Source organism: Molossus molossus, unplaced genomic scaffold (genome assembly GCF_014108415.1).
Source record: "Molossus molossus isolate mMolMol1 unplaced genomic scaffold, mMolMol1.p scaffold_m16_p_18, whole genome shotgun sequence".
Lineage (NCBI taxonomy): Eukaryota > Metazoa > Chordata > Mammalia > Chiroptera > Molossidae > Molossus > Molossus molossus.
The window spans coordinates 38,152,040-38,168,600 of record NW_023425353.1 but is presented as its reverse complement, the minus strand read 5'-3'; the positions used below and the strand labels follow the sequence as shown (position 1 = coordinate 38,168,600).

Genomic DNA, 16,561 nt, shown 5'->3' with positions numbered 1-16,561 from the left:
GAGCACATATTTAAAAAAACAAAAACAAAAACAGGATAAATGTTTGATTCTTTTCATTATTTTTAAAATAATAAATTCAGGAAGGCAGGAGGGGAGGGAGCAGGGAAGAGACAGTCAATGGGGGACAAAATGCAGAACATCTGTAATACTTTCAACAATAAAGATTAAATAAAAATAAATAAAATACTAAATTCATCCCCTAGCATCCTCTGAGGTTTTGAGTGCCACATGAACGCGGAGTAGCTCTTGAGGTACGTGGCATGCTCAACAAGCCCCGTCCAGCTTTGCCCCTGGCGTTCTGCCTAGTAGATAGGATGGGGGAAGCAGGAGTCTTGGAGACCAGGCTCCCCTGGGAGGGGCAGAGAGCAGTTCAGAAAGGGATGCAAGCTGGGATGGGGGGGTGAGGAATGAGGACTTCCCTGTTCATTCATCCTGAAAAAGCTCTGGTCTCCAAAGTCATTAATTCTTAGGTAACAGTTGCCTAGGTTTCAATTTTTCATGTTGCCTTAGAAACATTGGAATTCATCTTTAAAAGCCTCCTCGAGCAACCAGGAAAGAAATCTATAACCGTCTGAAGCCCTGGAGCGGGCACGTTGGCCCCAGGTTCTTCGAGGAAGCCGGTCTAGGAGAGAAACCTAGTCCCTTTGGAATGTTGGGGCTAAGGGTTAGGGCGCTGATTCTCAGCCTGGTTGCTTATTCGCGTCACCTGAAACCCACCGGACAACCACCCCTGCTTCGGCATCGCCGCCAGAGGTTCGGAGCCCGTTGGTTTGGCAGTTTTCGTGAGCTTTTTTTCAAGGTGATGCTAATGTTTAACCAGGGCCATTCCCAAGCCCCTAGAACTCTGACAGGGCAAGGAGTTGTGTCACGCACAGTCCCGTCGCCTGGATCAGTTGCCCCGTGTTAGCAGACCCCACCTCTGCCATGTTATTCAGAAGACAATGAGCTAGCACCGATGATGCCAGGGATGCTCACCCTCCCCTGACGATTGTGGCTGACTTCCAACCCACAGGTCCTGAACGTGACACAGCACAATGCCGACCCGCCACACCAAGGACGGCTCCGTTAATGCTGGCACTGATCTCAGTGCTTTAAAACTCTCACTATTCCTAGTAGGTTGGTATCATCTCCACTTAACAGATGAGCAGCTAGGAAACTGACAGAGTTAAATGATGCTAAGGCGACCGGCCTGGGTCTGGGGCTTCTTGGGCTCGTCCCTATCCTGTGCTGTGACTCTAAGCCCAGGCCCCCTTCGGGAGCTGCCTCACCCTTTCCTCTGTGTGATAAATATTGACTCCTGAGGCAGAGGTAATCTGCACAGAGTGCAAGGCCTCAGGAAAGGTGGGGAAGGAAGGCCTGGCCTGGGGTGAGACCCTCAATCCTTGTTCCTCAGCGTCCGGCCCTGAGTAGCCCCCTGCCCTGGGGTGGGCTGTTCCCCACCTTCCTTTTACAGCTCAATGATCTGAGAGTGTGTGAGGGTAAGTCTAGAAAGCCATAAGGACGTCTACTCTAAACCTTCCTCACTCTCCTTCCTGTGCCCACAGGGTTTCACCCAGAGCTGTTTCCTCACTTATCCTTACTTAAATAATTTTGTTTGCAGAAGCGAAAATGGCACCAGAATGTTACCAGTGATTAGACATTGGTTCAGCAACCTCGGTACTTGAGTTCTGGCTAAGAAGAAATTCAGAGCCTCTCTCAAAGAGGTAGACATTAAAATGCATTGTGCTGTGCCTTGGCTGGCTGGGCGGTTCAGTTGGTTGGAGTGTCCTCCCCTGCACCACAGGTTTTCAGGTTTGATTCCTGGTCAGGCACATAACTAGGTTGTGGGTTCAATCTCTGGTTAGGGCGCATACAGGAAGCAACCTATGTTTCTCTCTCTCTCTCTCTTTCTCTCTCGCCCCCTTCCTCTTTCTCTCCCTTCCTCTCTCTCTAAAAATCAATAAAAAACATATCCTCAGAAAAGGATTAAAAAAAAAAGAATTTAGAGTGAAGATTCAAACTATAAGTGAAAGTTTATTTAGAAAGTCCCAGAGGTAGAAGAAGTGAGCCATAGAAGAAATGGGTTCAGGAAACAAATTCCAGAGGCAAAAGAAGGGCCCTCGGAGCTTAGGGGAAAAGGAGAGACATAAAGGTAATGCTCCTGTGGAGGGGGACAGGAAAGGCGCAAGGGTGCTCCTGGGGTGGGGGTGGGGTCTTCCTTCCTAAGGGCTTTCTCTTAAGGGTGAGGATTTTAGGGGAGGTCCCAGGGGAGGATCTCAATAGAAGACCCATCAGCTTTCCAGGTGTGTCCTTTCAGGGTGGTGGTCTCTACCCTTTGGTTTGTGCCAGGGCAAGGGGTCATTAGTCATCGCAGCTGGTGCTGATGTCAGCCATGGCATAGCTTGTCTGGTTTTGCTGCATTTCTGGGCCTGGAGCTGAAACACAACTGAGGCCTAGATGTATTTGATGTGGGTCAGAATCTCACTGTCCTAGGGGCATAATGCTTAAGGGCTATTCTCCAGCTCCCTTCTTCATTCCCCTCTAAGAGGGTCTAACCCCCATGACTAGCAACATGCCAGGGAGGAAAAGTCAAAGGGTATAAACCTCATGGCCTGCAATATGCTAGGGGAGGTCCTTGTTTCCCCAGTTTTCCCCGTTGCTAGGCACCTGGGGCTTTCTGCTCTGGTGACCTGTATCTGGCCCATCATCCTTGCTCTGCTCATGTCTGTCTAACCGCCTACCACAATTTCATCACTCCTATCTCTTCTATCCACTGCCTATTGCCACCCCCAATTCTTGACTAGAACTACAATTAACATTGACTACCCCCCTCCCAAATCCCCATCTCAAAAAATGACACATCTTTAGTCCTGGTCAGTGTTGCTCAGAGGTTAGAGAGAGGTTGGGTGCAGGGAAATCGAGTCCCATTCCCTCCCGTCAGTTTCTATGAGTTGCAAACAGGAGGCAAGTGATAGAAAAATCTCATTGATGTTTCTCTCTCTCTCCTTCACTCTCCCTTCCTGTCTCTCTAGAATCAATGAAGAAATAAACAAAAACATATCCTTAGGTGAGGATTAAAAAAAAAAAATTACACCACCATCCACCCAGACCAGAAACTCTGACCTCATCCTAACACAATTCTCCCCCAACATTCAATTAGTCAAGGAGTCCCCTCAATTCCACCACTCAGGATAGCTGCTATACCCACCTCTCTCCATGCCCACTGCCCTGGGAAAGGCTGTCTCTGAAGCCAACTCTGCCTCATTTCCTTTCTAAACCCCACCCCAGGCCGTGCTTCGTGCACCATCCAGACCAGACCAGATGCCGTTCCCGGACGCTCCCTGCGTTCCTCCGGCTCCCAGGATTCGTCCCTAATTAAGTCCTGCTCAGGCTACGATCTCTTACGAGCGTCCCCCTCTCCAGACCCGCTCGTGGTAGGGCGCTAGATTGTGACGTGAACATAATTCACCCGCCACCCTCGCCATCAGGACGCCGGCTGCCCCTTCACCCTCTCCAGTCCCAACCCGGAGGACGGTTTCAGTATCCCCGCGGAGTCCCACTGCCAAGGGCTTCACCCAGGCCGCGCTCGCATTGGCTGCCACCTGGACAGTCACCGCCCCGAGCCCTGCAGGGATTGGTCCTGGCTGCCCCGCCCAGGCTCCGATTGGCCCAGGTTGAGACCCTCCGGCTTGCCCACGTGGGCCTTCTGGACAGCTGAAGGGAGAGCTTCCGACCATGGCCGGGTTCCGCAGGCTGGGGCTGGAGGAGGCCCTGGCGCTGGGGCCTAAGTGGCGGCACGCGTGCCACGCGCTGCTCTACGCGCCGGACCCCGGGATGCTCTTTCGCCGCATCCCGCTGCGCTATGCGGTCCTGGTGAGGAGGGGCACACGGGACCACTCCCCCGCCCCCAGCCGCCCCGGGTGTGGGCCTCTGGCGCCCCAGGCAATCCCCACTTCCCTCTCCTGCAGATGCAGATGCGCTTTGATGGGCGCTTGGGCTTCCCGGGCGGTTACGTGGAACTGCAGGACGGCAGCCTGGAGGAGGGACTGAACCGCGAGCTGAGCGAGGAGCTGGGCGAGGCTGCGGCCGCCTTCCGCGTGGAGCGCGCCGACCACCGCAGCTCGCACGCGGCGTCAGGCCCCCACTTCGTGGCCCACTTCTATGCCAAGCGCCTGACGCTGGAGCAGCTGACTGCCGTGGAGAGAGGCGCACCGCACGCCAAAGACCACGGGCTGGAGGTGGGGCCCGCCCGAAACCCCTCCCCGTGTCCTCCCTCCGTTTCCTGGTGTAGTTGGGAGTCTTGGACATCTGTCATCTGGATGAACTACAACCAACTGGGCTCCCTTTCTAGAACACACCCAGAGAGTCTCTTGTGCTCCCCATGTATAATGACCAGGCATTGCGGGCTAGGCCCCTGTTTTTCTTGGACAGGGTAGGAAATGTGGCCTGATACTCGGTGGGGAAACCTTGGCACTTAGGCGAGGGGAGTAGGGAGATGGGTCTCAAACTTTGGCAGTTATCAGAATCATTTCGCAGGCCTATTAAAACAGTGCTTACTGGTCCCAGTCCCAGAATTGCTGCTTTGAGGAGGTGGGGGGAGCGAGGAAAGGGCTGAGAATTTGCATTTTTCAGAAGTTCCTAAATGGTGCTGATCTGGCTGGTCGTGGTGCCACATTCTGAGAACCCTGATGTAGGGCAGGCAGGCATCCTGGAGGCAGATCCACTAAAGGTGTGGTGGTATGGGAAGGATTCTCCTTTGTGGAGCTGGTTAGCATGACTTGGGTCACTTGTCTGCAGAGAGCTAGGCCCACCCGGCTTTCCTGAGATAGGAGTCCCCAGCCTGGTTCTGCTGGACTGATAAGGGTGAGGTGTCTGATCTAGAAAGACTGGTGGGGATGAGTGACCTGGGTTCCCAGTGTCTCCTGTCTTTCTTCTGTCACAGGTGCTGGGCCTAGTGCGGGTGCCCCTGTACACCCTGCGGGACGGTGTGGGCGGCCTGCCTGCCTTCCTGGAGAACACCTTCATTGGAATTGCACGGGAGCAGCTGCTGGAAGCCCTCCAGGACTTGGGACTGCTGGAATCCACCTCTGGCCTCAAGCTTTAAGATCTCAGCTCTGAGATCAGGAACTTTGTACTTGGGAGGGAGGGAGGATAAAGGGAATGGTTTCTTTTCTGGGCCTAGGCCATAGGTTACAGATTAAAAGAAGTATGTGCCATATGTTCTGAGCAGAGGGTCCCCGGCAATGCATGGCACCTGGGGCAAAAATCTGCATCTCACCCCAGGGGCGGTGGCAAATTCTCAGAGCCTGTCTCCTCCCTGTACATTTGTACACACAGACTGGCAACCCCTAGACGTGTGAATGTAAAATCTGCGCCCACACACAAGCTGATGCCTTCCTATCCCCAAAGTTTAGTTTAACCAGGGAGTGGCATGTATGGGGCCTAAGTGGTCAGTTTCCTGTCCTCTTGCTGGGAGGAGCTTCTGAACCATACTCCTCCGGGGCTGCTCTCCAGGGTGGAGCCCAGCCCAGCCCAGCCCAGCCCATGAGTATTGTGGAAGAGAAAGAAGCAGGGAACCTTTTTCCCTCTGAAAGTGGTTGCATCCTTGCCTGGGATTTGGCCAAAGCAGTGTACTCCTGAAAGGTGGTAAATGGTCCCAACCAATCCCCTGCTCTCTTCTGAAACTGAGCAGAAAGGATAAGGAAATGGCTTGGTCTCCTTCAACTGACCTTGAACTTGACACACTGAGTCCTGGTGCATCTCCTTCAAGGTTTTCATCTTTGGGACCCCTTAGACTCGGGACATCAGAAGAAAGCTGACCCAGCCCTGGTCTGGCCCTGCTCTGACAAAAAGAGTCCCCCGGTAAAGAAGGGCTTATACTGGACTTCTCGGCCCTTCGTTCTTTCAACAATATGTAGGAGGTATGGAAGATCTAAGGGATGAGAGCCATGGGACTTGCTCCCCCTTGGAACTGGGAAGCCATGGGGGGGATAAATAGTAACTGTTTAGGCTTTGTTGGACCACATGGTCTTTGTAGCAACTATTCAACTCTGCAGTGCCAGAAGCATTAATGGACAATGCATACATAACAGGCTGTGTTCCAGTAAAACTGTTTCTAAAAGGAGGTGGCCAGCCTGTGGGCCATAGGTTGCCAACACCTGCTCTAGAGTGAAAGATAAGATTAATTATTTTAATTATGATGCCTATTGTTTTATTTATGTCCGTGTTAAGAAGGAAATGAAGGATTGATACAGATCCCACCTTGATATTTTTTACTTTTAGTTGAGGTGGTCCGGAAGGGACTTCTCTGAAGAGTATAGGGTGTCCCCAAAAAATGTATGCACAACTTTAAATAATTATAAAGCCAGTGTTTATTAAAATACATTTCATTTTTGCCTGGCTAGTGTGGCTCAGTGGTTGAGCGTCGACCCATGCACCAAGAGGCCGCCCTTTCCATTCCTGGTCAGGGCACAGGCCCAGGTTGTAGGCCGGATCCCCAGTGGGGGGCATGCAGGAGGCGGCCAGTCTATGTTCTCTCTCACTGATGTTTCTATCTCTCCTTTTCCCTTCCTCTCTCTATCTAAAATCAGTAAAGAAAAAAAAATACATTTTATTTTCAAAATGTATAGAATCTACAGACCTCCTGTATACACTTTTGGGATACCCTGTATTTTAGTTGAAAGATGAGAAGGAAGTAGCCACGTAGGAGTGTGGGAAGAATATTCTGAGGTTTTCCGGGAAGTAGCATGTTTTAAGGCCCTGAGGAAGAATGTTGGCAAATTATCCCAAAACAAGGGTAGGGGAATTAGACTACTTCTCAGTTGGAAGGGGAGGGGATTTGTGGACCCCTCCTTTCATGGACCAGAGCCTGGTCTGGAGCGGGAAAGGCCAGTGGGTCAGATAGAGTGAGCAAGGGGAGATGGAGCTGGAAGCAGGCAGGAGGCCTGGCTGGGGGCCTGGTGTGTGGAGCGTGGGCTCGAAGGAGCAGTAAAAGCAAGATGGGAGGCTGCCACGGCATTCACGGGGGACAGGTGGCGATCTGGGCCAGCGTGGCAGTGGAGTTGGAGGAAGTGGGTGCATTCGAGGGAGACGTTGGTGGCATTGCCAGGCCCTCTGATGGACTGGCTCGGCTGTGGTGAGGGAAGAGGATTCGAGGGTGACTTTTCAGTTTGTGTCTTAAGTTGTTCAGGTTGTGGAGGAAGGGAAACCTGGGTGTATGTGGGGGAGGGGTGCAAGCTCTTGGAGGGGATAGAGTCAAGGTCATTTGGGGCATGTTGAGATACAGATTTGTGATTTATGTGCATAAAGATGATACAGCAATTTGCCAGACTGGATGAGGTCACCCAGGGAGAGGAAGTGAGAGCCCAGGCCAGGGCCCAAGGAAGCCCGGCGCTGAGGGGGGAGAGGACACGTGAGAGCAGAGGTGGAGAGGAGGAAGAGTGGACCGTGCCAAGTGCCCGTGGGAGTTTCGGTACAATGAGGGGCACTGTCTGCTGCGTTGGCATGAAGTGTTTGATGACTGATGGGAGCGGTTTCAGGAACGGGTGGGAGTGGAAGGCAGGCAGGTTGGTCGAGTGAGTGGGGAGTGGACTGTGTGAGAAGTTGAGCTGTGGGGTCAGGGGAGTGTTTGCAGTGGGAGGTAGAGCCTGGCATGTGGATGGAACCGTTCGAGTGGAGAGAGACAGTGTGGGTCTGGGGGAGGGGATCACTGAAGGGCACAGCCCGAGGAAAGGAGGGGAGGGAGCCCTCCAGTCCGACAGGGTTTGGGAACAAGGACAGCGAAGTGAAGAGGATGAGGAGGGCTAAATTAACGGTGAGATAGTGGAGTCTGAATCTCTTCTCAAAGCGAAGCGAGACCAGCGGTGGACGTGCCTGGAAGATGTTCTCAGAAGGGATGGCGTAGGCGTTCATCTTGCTGTTGAAGAAACAGCAGAATGGCAGGGCAGGCTGTCTGTCCAGAGCAGGAGTCGCACTCGGCTGTGTCGGGTGTGTGTGCTTGTGCACATGTCTGCCCCTCGCGGGAGACCAGCTGGAACGGAGACATGGGGTGCAGCCTTGGGTTTGCCAGAGGAGTGCAGGGAGGGGGAGAGGCAGTAGAGTTACAGAGAAATGATGAGGGACTGTGGGGCGCGCGGTTATGAAGACGGGGCGGTAGCAAAGTGGTAGTCTTCATGAGGAAGAACTCCAACGTGGGGTGGGTGGGAAGGAATGGTTGGGCCAGAGAGGGGTAGAGAAGTCAGAGGTGAAGTCAAGGTCCATGTGGGTGATGAGGCAAGAGACTGACGTGTTGAAGGGAGTGTGAACTCAGAGCCAGCCCCCTCTGCAAACAGGAGGAGTGACCAAAAGGCCTGTGACAGCGGCCGGGGCAGTGGGTGTGACAGGACGGAGGAACCTGCGAGGACAGGGGCTTTTGAAGAAGGGAGGGGTGAGGAGTGGTCTGGAAGGGGACGCAGCAGTGTGGGCCCCAGCGGCCATCTTTGGCCTTTGAAGGTGGGGCCCAGCAGGAGCCCAGAGGTCAGGTAGGTAGACACCTAGAGAAGTGAAGACTCTGCCTTTTTCCTCCTAACCAATCCCTGAGCCTTGTGCAGACATGAAACCCTCAGGGAGGGCGGAGGGGATGGGCACTGAGTGCCTCTGGGATACCTGCCATCTGATTTCTATCAGCCTTCAGTTCGTCTCTGCAGGGGGGAGAGGACCCTGAGGCCCAGAGAGGAGGGAGTGGCCGCCCATGACGTGATGCTGGCTGACCCTCACCCCAGGGTCCCACCCAGGCTCTTCTGCACTGAGCTCAGTTTCAGACGGGACCTGGGCCAGCCTTGCACACCATTCATGAGGCGTCTGTGGTACGAGGGTCTCAGCACCATGTCTCCCAGTGCCTCCCGGCAGTTGTCATTGCGTATTTATTTATACAAACTTCTCTTATTTTTAGGTCTCTGGTGACTATCGAGGGGGTGAGGCCATCACTCCCCCGTGTCATCCCACACACCCTCCCAGCCAGCAGATCTCAGTGAGCACCTGTGGCTTGAGTCCATTTCACTGGCCTGGGCCCCGGTGCAGAGGCAGGCAGGGGGCGGTGAGCTCAGCCTCTGCCTTCTCCCTTCCCCATCGCCGTCCTGCTGCGGGCTGAGCAAACCCAGCACGATTGCCAATCACTAGGGCAGAGGGAAGATGGGAGCTTCTCAGCGCGCCTGGACCCTTAGTGGCAGCGGTGGTGACTCAGCCAGCCCTGGGCCTCCTTTCCTCCGCTGACACTGTGTGAGGCTCCCGTGGTGAGCGGCCCCCAGCACTGGCCCAGCCCCGGAGCCTCCGCTCGCTCCAGCTCCTCGGAGCATCCTGCCCCTTGGAAGGCGAGGGGCCTGGGCTGCCTCCCCCAGACCGTATTTCTGCCTTTCTCAGCATAGTCAGCAAGACGCCTCGCTTCTCCGTCTGTGCTTTTCCGTGAGTAATGGACCCACGCTGTCCTGAGCACGGTCCCCTCTGCTAACGAGTTTCCCGGCAGAGACATGACTGGAGGAAAGAGCCTGCCTGGCTGCTCCTTCCTCAGTCACCTGGACCTTCGGAAACCCAGGGAAACAGACCGGGGCAAAGCTGGGCAAGTGCGACGGGGTGTTTTCTGTGAGGTTCAGTTTATTGCACAGAAATCAGATTTTTTTTTCTCCCCAATCCTCTACCCCACACAGACTAATGAATTTTTTTTTAAAATAGAGGAAAAACAACAACAAAAAAAACCCACATCTTATTTGTGATGAAATTAGTGAATGGCATCAGCATTAGAACCAAACTGGAAGCATTAGGTGAAACTACGGATTCTTTAATCGACCAAGAGATTATCCACAGTGGATACATGGATTTCAGATTATATGCAGCAAGGAGAAATCAACAGAATATTGAGGGTCCACACACTTATTTCCTCCATCCTTGACAGATAAAATATCAAGGTAGAAGTATAAAATCTAGGATCTAAAACTTAACAACAGTGAGGGCGACAGTTAGCATTTTGTTGGTACTAACTGTGTGGCAGGCCCTATTCTGAGCTCTTCATGCATTACCATGTAGTCAAAACCATGAGAGAGAGAGACGCTTATCTCCATACCCCAAATTAAAAAAAAAAAAAACATAGGCACAAAGGCCAATAAAATAATTAATATACTTTATCTAAAAGACAAATTTTGAATATAACTTGAAGCAGAGAATATACCTTTAAGGACCCAGGGACCGTTTACCGAGTTTGCCATAGGATGGGCCTTAGAAAGTCTCAGTAAATTCTCTCCCGGTTTATACCACCCTGTCCGAAATATTCTGCGACCACAATATGTCATAACAGTAGAAGTCAGTGGCAGAGACAGACACTGACATACCCTTCTGTCACCAGGTATCTCAAAATGTTTGTTAGAAAAACAGGTTTGGGGTCTGAGAACCCTGCCGCAGGCCTACCTACCTCAGTATGTGGCCCCGAGAGGCACTCTTCCCGGGGATCCAAGCACGGATCTGCAGGGTTAGAACGAGCCCCTGACAGCAGTTCTTCGAAGCTGTCACCCTCCTGCCCAAGCGGCCCTGCGGCAGGAGGCAGCAGGAAGGGCCAAACCACAGACGTCTGGAGGTGGACACCAGGTGGGCCATGGAAAGGGCGGAGGGACATTTCAGGATCCTGGACTATCTTTCTGGTAAGTTCTAACGCAGTGGCAACGTGCTGAGAAACATCAGGTCTGACTTCCCGTATTTTCCATTGTTCTGAGATGCACATTTAAAAATCTTGAAACCAGATGGGTCTTACCGTGGATGCCAGCAGGGGCCTGATGAACACGCTGGGGAAGAACATCGGCAGCTTGAGGGGAATCCCGGAGCACTCTGAAGCAATGTTGTATCTCCATGGCTCTTGATGGACAGAAGTCAACGTTTTGTGGAAAAACACACCCATGACCCCAAGTTGAAACCTGATTCGAAAGAGCTGGACCCTGTGCAGAAATTTAGGGATACCTAAATCAGTTCATTTTGCTTGTATTTTTTATCTGTGTGTTTACAAGAATATCATAAAACTGATGTCTTAAAACGTTGAATCTTTTTCAATATAGAGACTTTTTTCCCCCAAACTTCTAAGTAATAAAGCATTGTTATGACTTAATGGCAGCATTTTTCGTTCTTAGAGGAACAGAAAATCATGATGGGTGCTGCAATCAATAATGTCTGAGAGTAGGTGGACTGCAGGAGGGGCGAAGCTTCATTGTTCACCCTGGAGGCATCTAGGTCATAGGTGACTTAAGAACTGGTCTGTGGTGTGCAGAGAGGACAGAGCCAAGGAGTCAGAAATGCCAACAGCGTGGCCGCTCCGCTCATCCGCTGCCCGAGGCCCCAGCCAGTGACCATGGCAGGCCAGCTCGAGCGTGGAGGCCAAACTAGGTCTGGAAGCAGCATTAGGGCAAGTGGGGGCATGATGGTGGGTGGAGGCCCGGACAGGAGGAAGTTCTGAGGTGCCCCCTCGGGTGAGTGAGTGTGTTCTGCTGGTCTCTGCCGTTGATGACCAGACCAGCCTCAAGGATCCTAGAAAAGGGACCAGAAGGGCCAGCCACGCTCTGGAGGAGATCAGAGGTGGACATGGACTGACGTTGGGGGACACGCTGCCTGGCTGAGGCAGGCGCGTGGAATCGGAACATTTACGGATCTGTTGCTTATTGAAAAAGTTAAAACTGCTTCAGTGTGTGATTAGAACAAATGTTTCAGGTAAAATAATTCAGCCACTTGAAACACTTTGAAGCAACTTGGGCACCTTGTACTTCAAGATCTGTTCAGATATTGACTGCCTTATCCCATTTCCCAAAATAGGATCTGTGGTTGGTCAAAGTGGCTCCAATTTGGGGAGACAAATGAGCTCACTGTTTGAAACTGGACACATCTCCATAGGTATCGGGCACCTGCGGTCAGAAACTGTGAAGGAAACGCCAACCCTCTTTTTAGTAACACGGAAGACAGCACAGGCCGTCCATTCCTGCAGTGTCCACTTGACCCAAGCCTCTCCTATGCTTGCTCATCCTTCAAAGCTCATCACTCCTGTAGGGCAGCTTTTGCCCCACGCCGCTGGGTTGCCATGGCAACCTGAGCAAGCCTCCACGAGCACCATCCCACTGGCCAGGATTCTGTTTTATCATTGTTTTTGGCCCTCCTAGAACACAACTTGATTTCCCCAGATCTAGCACGTTGATAAAGCAGACTCGGTAAGCTTATTGGATGCATGCTTCTTGGAAAGTCTTTTCTCTTATGGAAGTTAAACAAGGCTGTACAAGCTCATTTTGAATATTAATTCTTTTCCAGCAAGTTTTTTCATATTGTGGCAAATAGCACTGGACTGGGATTTAAGTCTTTTACAAGTCCAGTGGCCGAGTGACTTTGGGCAACTTCCCTAACCTTGCTGGGTCTTGGTCTCTCCATTTCCTATGAACATCTCAAGGGTACCCTGTATCTTTCATTAGTTAGTACAGTGCCTGACACATAGTATGTGCTCAATAAGTATTTGAATTAATTAATCTGCAAAATAAATAAAATGATTGGATTAATTATCTCAAAGGTCCCTCTTTGGTTTTTTTTTGTTGTTTTTTTTTTATCCTCACCCGAGGATATTTTTCCATTTTTTGTACAGATAGAGTGGGAGGGAGAGAGAGGAAGGGAGAGAGAGAGAGAAACATCGACGTGAAGGGACACATCGAGTGGCTGCCACCCGCACGACCAACCAGGGCCGGGGACAAACTGCAACCGAAGTACATGCCCTTAGCGGGAACCGAACCCGGGTCTCTCCAGACTGCAAGCCGACGCTCTAACCGCTGAGCCAAACTGGCCAGGGCCCTCTTTGGTTTTTTAATAAAGAAACACTTCTAAAAGTTATCGTCACAAGAAGAAATTTTTTTCCTTATTTCTTTGCTTTATATGGTATTACAAGTTGATGGATGTTAGTTGAACCTACTGGAATAATCATTTCACAATATATGTCAATCAAACCCTCAGATATGCCTTAAACTTACACAGTGATGTATGTTAATTACATCTCAAAACTTGGAGAAAAAAGAACGTGCAGTGCTTTTGTACAAACAAACTGAAAATTCAGCTGTAAAAGAAAATCTTTTTGCTTACGTGACATCATCTACCTAGGTTATGCTTGCCGTCACAGGAAGTTGTGGGCTGAACCCCTGGCACAAAATGCAAGGACGTCAAATAGAATTTGATTTTTCTGATGGGCATATACTATTTATGAAGTTTGGGGTGTAAATAACAAAAAATCCAATTTAAACATTTTTAGCTTATATACCTGGAAATCAGAAATATGTCGATTTCAGGACTATTTGATCCAAAGGCTTACAGACAGTTTTATGCTCTCATTGCACTCTCCCAGGTACAGTGAGGGCTCCATCAAGGCTGGTTCCCCTGATCTGTACCCAAGGGAAGAGTTCCTAGCCCAGCCATGCCTGGGCCAGCCCTGACCCAGCCCTGTGGTCCACGGAAGGCCACGAGCTGATTGGCGTAGGCCTGGGAGATGGAGACCAGCACCTGAACAAGAGTAATAGGATGGTGAGAGTCAGTTCGGTTCAGGTTTCATGGCTGCTATGCAGTGAGGGAGGGAAGAAAACCACCAAGTTCCAACTGGCAGTTATGGGATCAGAACATCACCTCTGAATTAAATACACAATTATTTTTGTCAAAGTGTAAACAGGGCACACAAAAAACTTGTATTGTTCTACCTGATCTCAAACAGTTCCCTGTGATGGAAGGGTCTGTGTGAAGCCATGGGCTGACCTGGCCGCTTGCCCGCGTCCACCCCATACTCAGTACGGGACTGAGGTGGGAAATGGATGTGGTGCCTCATGTACCGTGGTAACTACACAGCTAACCGTGTGTTTGTGGCTTTTGTTTAAGACACTGTCACGGAGGTGAAAGAGTCAGGTGGCCTCTTCTGTGCCGACACACTGTCCTACTCGAGGTCAGAGCGGAATATTCAAGCCTCGGCAGCTGTATCTCAAACGGTCAATTTACAAAAATTACTTACACATTAGGCTGTTCTCCAAAGGGTGTTTCAGAAACATTTATTTGCTCAAGTGACTATAAAATTAGTGATATGGTTAGGATTCAAATTAACGGGCTGCAGTAGCCTTGCAAGTTTAATTTCATAAGCTCTACTTGGCCAGAACATTTTGTATCATTTTTGTCATCCTTAAAGTCAATGCCTGGCCGGTGTGGCTCAGTGGACTGAGAGGTCCCAGTTGGAGTCCTGATTCGATTCCCGGTCAGGGCACATGCCGGGTTGTGAGATCGATCTCCAGCAGGGGGCGTGCAGGAGGCAGTCAATTGATGGTTCTCTCCCACACCGATGTTTCTGTCCTTCTCTCCCTTCCTCGCTCTAAAAAATCAATAAAAACATTTTTAGAAAAAGACTTTTACAGCCTAGGATCTGGGGGTACATTTTAAAGCTATCACCCTAGACTCCCTTGAGATTACATGACTCTGTATGTGTGTGTGTACCAGATGTCCATTTATAAACAGAGAATCGTCTACTATGTAACAGGTAGTTAATCTAAATAATTTTATTCAATGTGCAGAGTCACCTTATTAAATAGTAGGCCCGTTGTACAGATAAGGAGACAGGCTTGAGGAGGTTAAATGATTTTCCAGTTGTCACAGAGCTATAAGGAGCAAAGCCTGAAGTGAACTTGGGCCTGCCTGTGGTTACAGCTCATGATCCGACCCTCCAAGCTTCACTGACTCTCTGAACTTGAATTCATTTACTCTTCATTTGGCTTTTAGCTTTGCCTCCTTCCCTGTTCACCACTCCTCTGCTGGACTCTATATTCATTGACTCAATAAGTATTTATTGAGCACCTCCTATATGCCAGACACTGTTTTTAGGTGCTAGAGACACAGCAGTGAACAAAATGGACAAATATTCCTAGCCTCAGGAGTTTACATTTTAGTAAGAATAGTTAAGTTATTTGCATCCTGATCTCCCAGATTTCTACCCTAAATACCTTTTTCAATCATTCAGTAAAATCAGGACCTCTTTCCCAAATACAACTTGCCCTGAAATATAATTCAACATCTCAAATTCATAAGGGCATTGGGAATTCGCTTTTATTCTTCCAATGCAAGCCACCCCTTGCTGCCCCATTTTTTTGCTCCCAGAGAAGGCATTAGGGCCCTGAATTGGTTGTTTGTCCAGTGGCACATGGGTATATGGGCATCAGGGCGTATAATGGATCAAGAGATGTTTGCTTGGATGTTAAGGGCACTGTGAGTCCAGTTTCCATGGGAGCAGGTTCTGAGCCAGCGAACTGCAGGCAAGAAGTTGGTTGAGAGGTGCTCTCAGGCACAAGTTGGGTGGAGGGAAATGGTGAGCTGCTATACAGCCCTAACAAAGGTCAGTTCTACAGGGAGTGCGGGAGCTGGAGCCATCTGCAGCTGGGGTGGGGGCGGGCCGCTGTACTCCACAGCAAGCAGCCATTGGATGCAGCTTCCCCAGGAAGAGAGTGCGACATGGGTGGGCGGGGCTCTCCCCAGGTCCCACATGGAGTCGGGCTAAGTGCTGGCTGTCAGCACTCCTGGGATTTGGGGGCTGAGCCTTCAGCCCTGAAGTGTGGGTCTGAGAAGCACACCACAGCCTCCACGTGTAAGTTGAGGGTGACATCTTCTCCCTGATGGGACGCTCCTGTGGAGCCCTCACCTCAGGTTATTACTTCAGTGCAGTTTTACAAAATCTCAGAATGACCTTCACACTCTTAGTCTCACCAAAGAAACACTGCAGGACAACTGGACAGAAGGACTCAAAGGCAAAGCCGTGAGTTTGAGCCACCACTGATGAAGCTACTCGACTCTAAACTGGCTTCCAGATTTTGGTGATACCAGACACATTTATTTAACTGACTTCTACTACTGTTTAGTTCCTTTTCGCTCTTACAGATTATGATCTTACTTTATTTAGTCGGAATGAACATTTATTGGGCTGAACTAGACATTGGACCTCCAGCTACATAGATTAATGTAATCCTCAAAACAGCCCAGAGAAATGGGTATCACTGATGTCTCCATTTAACAGAGGAGGACACTGAGGTGCAGTGAGGTTCAGGAACTTCCACATGGTGAAACTATTAAAGGACAGAGCTTATACTAAATCCAAGTCTACTGGGCATTGCAACCTGAGCTCTTACCACTGCACTACCCTGTCTCTCCCTTGTTCACAGAGTTGGCCTGAGTTTCCTTTATGTTTAGTGGTTAAGAGATATTCTTGGATCATCCATTTCTCCATTGATTTTTTTTTAAATCCTCACCTGAGAATATTTTTCTATTTATTTCCAGACAGAGTGGGAGGGGAAAGAGAGAGAGAGAGAGAAACACATCGACTGGTTGCCTCCTGCATGACCCGGATCAGGGCCAGGGACCAAACTGCAACTGAAGTACGTGCCCTTGACCAAAATTGAACCTGCAATTCTTTGGTCCACGTGTTGACACTCTAACTGCTGAGCCAAACCAGTCAGGATTCCCCATTGATTTTTTTATCAGATCATTTGACAAGCATATTATACTCTAGACAGTATCCAAGGCACTAGGC

At 50.3% G+C, this 16,561-nt stretch overlaps 1 protein-coding gene across 2 annotated transcripts; it reads left to right on the top strand.

Annotated features, from left to right (window-relative positions):
• The first annotated feature begins 3,705 nt into the window (after positions 1-3,705).
• Positions 3,706-6,317, top strand: NUDT16 (nudix hydrolase 16). 2 transcript variants are annotated; one of them, XM_036266831.1, is made up of 3 exons: positions 3,706-3,852; positions 3,948-4,217; positions 4,922-6,317. In XM_036266831.1, exons 1-3 carry the CDS (start codon positions 3,715-3,717, stop codon positions 5,081-5,083), a joined length of 570 nt encoding a protein of 189 aa, XP_036122724.1. In that variant the 5' UTR covers positions 3,706-3,714; the 3' UTR covers positions 5,084-6,317. The 2 variants fall into 2 exon arrangements, with proteins under 2 accessions (XP_036122724.1, XP_036122723.1); XM_036266830.1 differs by lacking the exon at positions 4,922-6,317 and having other exon boundaries at positions 3,948-4,896.
• The last annotated feature ends 10,244 nt before the right edge of the window (positions 6,318-16,561 follow it).

Bases quoted from the DNA above. Each gene is read 5' to 3' on its own strand.
- NUDT16 (XM_036266830.1), top strand. From the start codon at position 3,715: ATGGCCGGGTTCCGCAGGCTGGGGCTGGAGGAGGCCCTGGCGCTGGGG. The intron at 3,853-3,947 runs GTGAGGAGGGGC...CCTCTCCTGCAG, and splicing joins CGCTGCGCTATGCGGTCCTG to ATGCAGATGCGCTTTGATGG.